At 38.9% G+C, this 11,072-nt stretch overlaps 1 protein-coding gene across 1 annotated transcript in view; it reads left to right on the top strand.

The window, feature by feature from the left end:
* The window catches only part of LOC115438136 (protein FAM160A1-like), a 34,050-nt gene extending 27,467 nt beyond the window's left edge, over positions 1–6,583 (top strand). The window contains exons 8-11 of the mRNA XM_030161546.1: positions 1,178–1,234; positions 1,306–1,392; positions 6,225–6,393; positions 6,493–6,583. Coding sequence (XP_030017406.1) covers positions 1,178–1,234; positions 1,306–1,392; positions 6,225–6,341 — 261 coding nt within the window. The 3' untranslated portion in view covers positions 6,342–6,393; positions 6,493–6,583. The remainder of the gene's footprint in view (positions 1–1,177; positions 1,235–1,305; positions 1,393–6,224; positions 6,394–6,492) is intronic.
* Positions 6,584–11,072: the final 4,489 nt, after the last annotated feature.

The raw sequence follows: 11,072 nt of genomic DNA on the forward strand, positions 1-11,072 counted from the left end.
TCACGTCACGCACCTATTGACCTTAAATCCAAAAATTAGAATTGAGATAATGATTTCAAACTTTGTGGAGTTCAATAGTATAACATCTTAAGTTTCTAAATCCATTAAAAATTTTGCCAAAAAAGGATGTTCAAGAAAATTACAGAACTTTTTATATGAACTAAATTCAGTCCCTCGGACAGTTCCCCAAGAATGAATAAGAACAGAACTTATCACTGTTATAATTTAAAATCTCAATCATATATTTCTGTTTTCAGTATAGTTTTATGACCTTTTATACACCCTTTTATCATCATAAAAATAATTTTGTCTGAAAAATTGGTGTGAATTGCATTTTAATATCAGACGGTGCTGGTTATGTAGGGAATTTCACTTTTCTCAAAAAACATGTTTTTTTTAATCACTAATTAATCAAATGAGCTAAACCAATGGAAATTTCTGAAAGTAAACATTTAACCCTCTGCTTAAGCATGGCTTCATTGGAATTTAAGATTATTTTGTCACTAATCTAAAAAAACTTTTTTTTTCCCTTATATAACCAAAAATATGTCTGGACATGAAATAGCTGCATGTGAAGGATTTTTTTCTTTCACTTTCTATAGATTGAACTTTTCAGATCAATAATTCTGATTTTCTATTGTCTTCATACGGATTTGGTGTACATGAATATTACATGCTCTGGAAAATATTTCCTCTTAATTGAGATCGAAGGGCAGTTCTCACAGGATTTTGGTGGGACTCAGCTGGAGCAGTGTGTCAGCTGGTCTGAGCGGAGCCACAGTTAAGTTCCTCCAGACTGGAACAGCCTCAGAGCTTCTGTCAGCTTAGCATCCCTTACTTCCAGACCCACTTTGTCATTATTTCTAGGTTATTCTGTTATTATTTTACTGGTTCAGCCCACTGCAGATCAAATTGAGCTGAATGTGGAGTCTGACTGCCCTGCTTCAGATGGATCCTTCTTCCATCACACCTGAGTCACATGACCAGTCTGTCATCCAGTGCAGAAGACTGATAACGACTGTCAGGTGGACTGGAAGAGGGAAAACATCTGGAACATACAGGGTACCGGCCCTCCAGGACCAGGACTGGACCCCCTGCTGTAGTCCATCAGACCCTGGGGCCGTTGGATTGAACTGGTCCACATAAGTGAGTCCATTCCTGTGGTTTGTGTCATCAGGTCCCGGCTCTGGTCCACTTCCTGCACTCACTGGACTTCTGTAGCGCTGTTACCAAGGTAACATCCACTCAGTCAGCGAACAGTGGAAACGTGTGCGGTATGTCTGAAGCCTTTCCTGTGTCTCTCAGGTCACTCATCCCTCCATCCGCTCTCAGCTGCTGGGTTACATCTACAACGGGTTCCTGGTGCCTGTGATGGCTCCTGCTCTGCACAAGGTCTGACTCCACTGAAGCGCCTCAGGATGACACCATTCACATGTTTCTAAAAAATTCTATTATTATTATTATTATTATTATTTTGTATTTTTTTTATTTTTTATTGATTTATTTATTGATTTATTTATTCAATCATTCATTCATTCCATTTCAAGCTAACAAATTAAGATCAGGTTATAGTCCGGGAGCCAGGACAGCCTACCATGCATATCTATCTATCTATCTATCTATCTATCTATCTATCTATCTATCTATCTATCTATCTATCTATCTATCTATCTATCTATCTATCTATCTATCTATCTATCTATCTATCTAACTATCTAACTATCTATCTAACTATCTATCTAACTATCTATCTAACTATCTAACTATCTAACTATTTTATATTATTTACATTATAGAATGAACTATGAATGAACTTTGTGCTTCATGTATGATATGAAGAATACAATTACTGATCCAGCTGTATATTGTGACCTGAATGTGTACATAAGCAACATTTACTCTGTAGGTTTTGCTAAATAATTCAAACAGTAAATTTGGTAGTTGACATTTTGTATACTGACAGGAATCTGTGACATTTAGAGTCGTTTCAAGTAACATGCATTTATAAATACTGAAGATTTGGAAGAGCCAAGTTTTATCATGTCAATATTTTGTAATTTTAGTACGTTATAATTACAATAAAATTATTTTACTTGTAACTAGAGATTATAGACTGTGTCAAGATGTCTAACATGTTGCAGTTGCCAGGAGATATATTCCTACAACCCCTGTGTCAATTTATGATCAAACAAACTGAAAGAGGAGCAGAAAATATTGAACTTTTGAATACTCTAATATCTAAACATGTAGGCATCAAAACATCATAATGCATGTAATTCTAGCATGAATATGCGATATATACTGCGTTCTATCAGGAATGTGTCATATATCACCAGAATAGTTGTCAGACATATATTTCTTAAAAGTTTATTTGCTGCTATGACATTTTTTGTGAAAAGGTTAACTTTAAGACATGCTGTCCTTATATTATATGTCATTTTCATTATGATAAAGATATAAAAACAAAATGATCATATTTGGAAACTAGAGATTCTAGGCTTTTTTCTGATGTAGAACATGCTGCAGTTGCCATGGGATAAATGTCTACAATACCGATGTCAATTTGTGGCCAAAACGAACCACAGGAGCAGTGGAAAATATGGTTGCTTCAGAGTACCTGAAAACATGAGGTCCAAAAGTAGACTGGGAATGAGCTGCTTCAGTGTCACCACTCAATGTCTCATTTAGGACATCACAAAGGTTAAAAAAATCAGGTGATATTTTGTTGTGTGTGTGTGGGGGGGGTGCATGGTAGGCGATCCTGGCTCCTGGACTATGAGGGCAGGCCACTCGATGGCATTATACAACATTTTTCCAAATATACAATACATGACTTTTCATAAGTAATCATGGAGTTCAGATCATATTAAATGAAGTCCATTTCTTCCACTGTTTTGTATATCGGTCAAGCTTCTGTGTTCGTCTGAAAATTTCAGATCAAGAGAGAATTTGAGATTTCTACAAGAATGCAGTTACAGAAACTAAAAGGAGCAATGAGGAAATAATTTTGCTAACTGAAATAAAGGCAAAACTGAAAAAAATAAACAAACCCCCCATCAAAAATAAATAAATAAATAAATCAAACTACCAGGAAACAATTGAAGGTAAGATTACCTTCACTTTTCCCACCAGTGTTAATAGACAAAAATAAAATGCCTTTAAATCCTGTCATCTGACCTTTTCCAGCTTCTTTAAATCTGTTTTTCTCACATCACCTTAAAAAAACTGAAAAGAACACTAAAACCACATAAAACCCAACTAAAACCAATACTATTCCTTTAAATAAAAATATGCATGAACATGTAAAATGAACTGAAAATGAATGGATTTAAAGAACAAAACCAACCTGAAGGACTACATAAAAATACAACTTATTGCACTGTGAATTGCCCTGTGTATGAATTGTGCTATACCAGAGCTGTCCAACTCATTTTAGTTCATTTCCACATCCTCCCAATATGAGCTGCGTAATAATATATAAATAATGCCAACTCCAAACATTTCAATGTGTTTTATAGTGAAAAAAGTAAAATTACATTATGGAAACGTTTAAATCCATAAACTGTCCTTTTAAAAATGTGAATAACATGAACAACCATGAAAAAACTGACATTTATTAAGAAAAATAAGTGCAATTTTAACTCTGTTTTGCCTCTGCTTATCATTTGTAAAAGTGTATTACAACTCACAGATCATGATGGATCTGCAAATACACAAAATATTTGAGTAACTGGCAGAATATTAGTAAAATTGCACTTACTTCTCTTAACACATTTCTAGTTTTTCATATTTTTTGTGAAAGGCTAGTTTGTAAATGTACACATTTTCATGTAATTTCACTTTTTTACACTAAAACAGAGGAAACATTTGGAATTGTCATTATTTGTAGGTTTTTATGGTAGTATTTGACTGATCTGACCCACTCCAGACTAAAGTAGGGCTTATATGGGCCCTAAAGTAAAACCATTGACTGTTCGTATCTTCATTGTAATTTTTGCATTTCATAAATTCATCCTACGGGTCAGATTGGACCCTTTGGGCGGGCTGGATTTGGCCCCCAGGCCGCATGTTTGACACCTGTGTGCTATACAAATTAATCTGCCTTGCCTTGTCTTATTAGAATTTGATAACCATAATGACTCTGGACAACACCATTACACAAAATATCTTTAAATGATGTCTTGCTAGACATGATTTTTACAATAAATCTACAATAAATCAATGAATAAATGGACTAAATCTAAATATCACCTCATTCGTTGACATCTTAATGAAGAATGAAGAGTGGAGTTATAAAAAGAACTGAATTATGAAATCAGTCCACCTTAAATTGTGACTGGAGCCTGTTACATGTTGGGCAGATTTGCACAGTTTGTCCTGGTTTGATGAGGCTGTAAGGGTCACTGAAATACTGACTGGAAGAACTAAAGGAAGAAACTAGTGGAAGATGACAGTGTTTTCAAACAGGGCTGTCAAACTTATGTTAGTTCAGTTCCACATTCAGCTACATTTGATCTGCAGTGGGATGAACCAGTCAAATAATAATATAGAAATAATGTCAACTCTAAACTTTTCTCTATGTTTAAGAGCGAAAAAGTAAATTTACTTTAGGAGAAGGTTTCCATCTACAAACCATCCTTTGAAACAATGTCAATAACATGAACAAACTGAAAAAATCAGTGTAATTTGAACACTATTCTGCCTCAGTTTATCATTTCCACATGTACATTCTAACTGACAGATCACAGTGGATCTACAAACACACAGAACATTTAATAACAGACAGAATATTGTTCAAATTGTACTTCTTTCTCTTAAAACAGGGCTCTGCTACCTGTGGCTCTGGGGCCACATGTATCTCTTGGGCCCTTTTGCAGTGGCTCAGTGTAGCTTTGTCAAAAACCATGTTTTGACGGCCCCTGCTGAGGTGGCTGAGACTATACGCTGCCGGCCTGTGACGCAGAGGTGTGTTTCCTTTAGGTAACTGATCAGCTGACGCACCACCCTGACTGTAGGCATCTGGGCCCGGTGCTGTTCAGGTGGATGAAAGTGCCAGATCCGGCGTGCACTCACTGTCTTCTCTCTCCTTCCGGCACCGACATCCTTTTTTTGCTTTACCTTTTTTTTCTTTCAGCCATACAACCTTACACTTATACAATCCACACATCCACATGCACACTACTGATATGACTAACATACCACCGCATATTTACTTGCATATTTTTGTTATCTTACTTTACGCTTTCATAAATATTTTGCGTTAATTTATCACCGTGTACTTCTCCTGTCTTTTTGTCGTGGCCTAGAGCCGGGTCATGACCATATGGAAATGAATAACACTTTTTTTGGTACACATTTTACCATAGCAATAGTGATTCTGAAGTTATGCAGTTGTAAAAATGTGGACTTTACTCCAAATGAATAAAAAAAAAAAGTAATAGTAGCAAAAGTAGACTAGTTATTAATTTTATAACATTGAAGGTATTCATCTGTATTCTCCATTGCAAAGAAAACCTTCACTTACCAGCTGATTTTTGCATCAACCAAAAATAATGACAAATATCAGTTTTCTTTAGTTTTGTCATTTCTTTGTACTTCTGTAGATGCACTCAAACTTTGATTTATTCTCCACATATTCCGTACAAACTAATACTAAAGAGCTTCTTAAACAGTCACCAGTTTGAGGAAAGGTATAAAGAGTATGTTTTGGCTCCAGACAGTTTTGTTTTTCCTTTTCTGTCCTAAAACGGCTCTTCAGATTGCAAAGGTTGCCGACCCCTGTATTAAAACATTTCAGGGTGTTCATATTTGTTCAGGTTATTCACATTTTTTTGCGAAATTATACTTTGTTTCAGTGTAAATCCATGAAATATTCCATTTCCAAACAGAAACCTTGTCAGTTGTCATTATTTCTGTTCTTCTGACAGTATGTGACTGGTCCTGTCCACTGCAGACTGAACTGGTCTGAATGTGGAACTGAACTAAAAGGACTGGGCACATCTGAGTGGAAGTTATGCAGTTCATAAATTCATCCACAGGGCCGGACTGGACCCTTTGGTGGGCCGTATTTGGCCCCAGGGCCACATGTTTGACACCGGTGTTTTCAAAGCAGGATTAGGAGCTGATCTGGTTTGTTTTTTCCACCAGTGGAGTTTCTTGTAAACCTAAACTCAGCTTGTATATTGTGTGGTTGTGTGCGGTTGTGTGTGTGCATGTGTGTGTAGCTGACGGTGGAGGAGGTGATGACCACCACGGCCTACCTGGACCTGTTCCTGCGCTCCATCACAGAAACCGGCTCTGCTCCAGACCTTCCTGTCCTTCATCCTGCTGCACACACATGACAACGTGCACATCCTGTACACGCTGGTCAGCAGAGTCAACACACCTTTCCAGGTAACACACACACACACACACACACACACACACACACACACACACAGTCAGAGCAGCCGTTTGAACTGACCTTTTGTGTGTGTTCCATGTGTGTCTCAGCTGGGTACGGTGTCTCTGGCTCTGTTCAGGACTCTGATCGGCCTCTTCTGTGAAGACGTCATGCTGCAGCTGGTGTTCAGGTCAGTCCAGCACTGCTTTGATCCGGTTTTAGTAGGGCTGTGTATCGGCAAGAATCTGGTGATATGATACAAATCACAACACTAGGATCACAATACGATATATCATGATACTATTTAAAAGGCGATTTTTTTGTTTGTTTCTTTTTTAAATTATTATTTCCTTGAAGAATTGAATTCCAGCAGAAATCTGCCCAAATCCTAAACACATTTGTATTTGATCCCAACAGGATCTAATGTTCTATCACCAAATGTTCCAACTGTGTTCAAACTGAAATTCTGTTTTCCAGACATTCCAGTTTCAGATCCTGTTCAAATGTTCAGATTCTATGAGTTCACAACTAACATCAGAACAGGATTGGAGTTCAATCCCAACAAAGGAACCAACATTATTGAATAAAAGAGTTTTAAATAAATATAAACAAAAAAACAACAAAACAAAAATGAACCTCCTCCATATCTGCATTTGAATAAATACGTAAAAATATCCATACAGTACTTTTTAAATATCGATACAGTATTGTGAAATAAAATATTGCGATATATTGCAGTACCAATATTTTCTTACACCTTCTTACACGTTTTAGTTTTCAGGCTGTGCAGCTCTGTAGGAAATCACTGTATAGAAAATAACTGCTGACACACATTTGGAATTCTCAGTGGTTGTCATCATCTGTTTAAAGCATTTTTCACTAGTTTTAATTTGTATTCCTTGAAATGTGTTGATTTGGTTTAGTTCTTCTTCTGTCTGTGTGGTTTCACAGTCTGGTTCACTGAAGATTCCCAAGTGTCAGAAACAGCGTAGTTTAGTGAATCTAAGGCTGCGTTCACACTGCAGCCAAATGTGGCCCAAATCCAGTTTATCCATATGTGGTCCGAAATCTGATACGTATCTGATATTTTACAAAGTGACTTCAGTCTGAACGGCCAGGTCGCATTATCCGACCTTTGCATCATTGAAATGCGACAAACGTCACAATTATGTGTCCCAGGAAGAAGAGCGGAAAAAAAACATATTTACTTCTGTAAACACAGTGTGTGTCTGCGGGGTCAATATTCCATCAGGACCTCTGTAGTGCATGTGGGTCACTTCAGGACCTCTTTACTGCTTGTGGGTCACTTCAGGACCTCTTTAGGGCATGCGGGTCACTTTAGGACCTCTTTACTGCTTGTGGGTCACTTCAGGACCTCTTTAGGGCATGTGGGTCACTTCAGGACCTCTTTAGGGCATGTGGGTCACTTTAGGACCTCTTTACTGCTTGTGGGTCACTTCAGGACCTCTTTACTGCTTGTGGGTCACTTCAGGACCTCTTTGTGCATGTGGGTCACTTCAGGACCTCTTTAGTGCATGTGGGTCACTTCAGGACCTCTTTAGGGCATGTGGGTCACTTCAGGACCTCTTTAGGGCATGTGGGTCACTTAAGGACCTCTTTAGTGCATGTGGGTCACTTCAGGACCTCTTTAGTGCATGTGGTCACTTCAGGACCTCTTTAGTGCATGTGGGTCACTTCAGGACCTCTTTACTGCTTGTGGGTCACTTTAGGACCTCTTTAGGGCATGTGGGTCACTTCAGGACCTCTTTAGGGCATGTGGGTCACTTCAGGACCTCTTTACTGCTTGTGGGTCACTTTAGGACCTCTTTAGGGCATGTGGGTCACTTCAGGACCTCTTTAGGGCATGTGGGTCACTTTAGGACCTCTTTAGGGAATGTGGGTCACTTCAGGACCTCTTTACTGCTTGTGGGTCACTTTAGGACCTCTTTAGGGCATGTGGGTCACTTCAGGACCTCTTTAGGGCATGTGGGTCACTTTAGGACCTCTTTAGTGCATGTGGGTCACTTCAGGAACCTCTTTAGGGCATGTGGGTCACTTCAGGACCTCTTAGGGCATGTGGGTCACTTTAGGACCTCTTTAGGGCATGTGGGGTCACTTCAGGGACCTCTTTAGGGCATGTGGGTCACTTTAGGACCTCTTTAGGGCATGTGGGTCACTTCAGGGTCACATTCAGTTCAGACTCCAGACTGATCGAAGTCACATTTAATGTGTCATAGGAACAAACACATAAAAATGGGGTTTCACCCTAGAGTCGTGCACTACTCCTGCAGTGTGAATGAAGCCTCACATTCACATGTTGATATCAGATCTGCTGCCATCTGCTGGTGGAAATGGGAACAGATGGAAAAAAAAACAAATAAAAGCTTGTCTTTGTGGATCATTACTGTCATGAGAACATATTTTCTTACCTGTTTTCATTGTTTTGTTAGTTTTTTTTAGAATAGTAATTGAAAATATATATTGTGCACTACATTCACATTATCTATCAAGAAGAAATCACATTGTCACATAATTTCATGAGATGTAACGATTTATTCCAACTTTATGGGCGATAGTTTATTAGGTCAAACCTGTCTATGATTGTGTAAATATTATGTAAGTAATAGTTAGTTAGTTAACTTAGTTTATTTCAGAATATATGCTTTCAAAGCAAGAGAAGAGACAAAGAAGGATGTCTTTAGGTAAAGTGGAAAAAATGATGTTCAGTTTTGTGACTGATGGTAAGTATTTTTACCCAAAATTTTATTTCTGTAAATTGTAACGTGTGTCCATGTGAAAGTACTTAGAGACCCATTTAAACGTGTATGAAACATGGAGATCAGTTATTTAGTTTAAACACAGAGCTTATTGAACATGAAATGTGTCCTTGTGGTCACAGCTGGATCTGGAACTGATGTGGATTTTGAGCACAGTGGGACTCAGTGGTTGCAGTGTGCATGCTGTGTTAGGGTGGTCAAAATAAACGTTTTCGATTCTCTGGATTCGAACCTGCATTTGGTCCATATCTGGCCAAATGACTTTGGTCCCAATTTATGCAAATTCATTAATATTCAGAGGTGTCCCAGACAGTGCACGATGTCTCTGTATACTCTAACAGAACTATCCAATGAATAAGGCAGATTAGAAAATCTGTCCTTTTATTCTCCAAATCAAACTGACCCTCACATAAAAATGTTCCTTAGAAAGTCCTCACCCACTGTTGGTTTAAGTGAAATGACCAAAAATGTCCTGTGTTCTTGACAACTTGTTGCCAGTACTGTTTGTGATCTGCATTTGTTGTTCAGCTCCAGTTGAAGTCTGGAATAAGCTCCGCCCCTCTGTCAGTGACATCACTGACAGCTTTAGTGGAATGCCCCAGTTTCTCCTCCTTCTGAAAGTCTGCATCATCAGCCCAGTCTACTGGAGGACAACTGTTCAGAATGTTTGTGGCAGATCCAAAGTTCAATCAAACGCATGGTGCTGGTGGAGATAAAGCCCTGATCTGCTTCCCTTCACATCTGATGGATGAAGGACATCCCAACGCTTTAGAGGAACCAAAGAACCTGCATTTAACATCATGGTGTCCACCATCAGCTGCTTCTGCTCTGGTGTCACACTGGAGTCACAGAATGGACCACAACCAGTTCTACACTCCAGTACCACAGATGTGGGCGGAGTTACTTCATCCATATATTTACTCCAGTACCACAGATGTGGGCGGAGTTACTTCATCCACATATTTACTCCAGTACCACAGATGTGGGCGGAGTTACTTCATCCATATATTTACTCCAGTACCACAGATGTGGGCGGAGTTACTTCATCCATATATTTACTCCAGTACCACAGATGTGGGCGGAGTTACTTCATCCATATATTTACTCCAGTACCACAGATGTGGGCGGAGTTACTTCATCCATATATGTACTCCAGTACCACAGATGTGGGCGGAGTTACTTCATCCATATATTTACTCCAGTTCCACAGATGTGGGCGGAGTTACTTCATCCATATATTTACTCCAGTACCACAGATGTGGGCGGAGTTACTTCATCCATATATTTACTCCAGTACCACAGATGTGGGCGGAGTTACTTCATCCATATATTTACTCCAGTACCACAGATGTGGGCGGAGTTACTTCATCCATATATGTACTCCAGTACCACAGATGTGGGCGGAGTTACTTCATCCATATATTTACTCCAGTACCACAGATGTGGGCGGAGTTACTTCATCCATATATGTACTCCAGTACCACAGATGTGGGCGGAGTTACTTCATCCATATATTTACTCCAGTTCCACAGATGTGGGCGGAGTTACTTCATCCATATATTTACTCCAGTACCACAGATGTGGGCGGAGTTACTTCATCCATATATTTACTCCAGTACCACAGATGTGGGCGGAGTTACTTCATCCATATATTTACTCCAGTACCACAGATGTGGGCGGAGTTACTTCATCCATATATTTACTCCAGTTCCACAGATGTGGGCGGAGTTACTTCATCCATATATTTACTCCAGTTCCACAGATGTGGGCGCTCTTACTTCACACATATATTTCCAGCTGAATCCCTCAGACCTTGGTTTTGATAGTCCTGCTCTTCTCTTACAGCTCAGCTCGTCTTTGCTGAAAATGAACAATTAGTCCATTTACAGGAAACTTCAGCAACTTGTGCAACC

The sequence above is a fragment of the Sphaeramia orbicularis genome, chromosome 18, assembly GCF_902148855.1.
Source record: "Sphaeramia orbicularis chromosome 18, fSphaOr1.1, whole genome shotgun sequence".
Lineage (NCBI taxonomy): Eukaryota > Metazoa > Chordata > Actinopteri > Kurtiformes > Apogonidae > Sphaeramia > Sphaeramia orbicularis.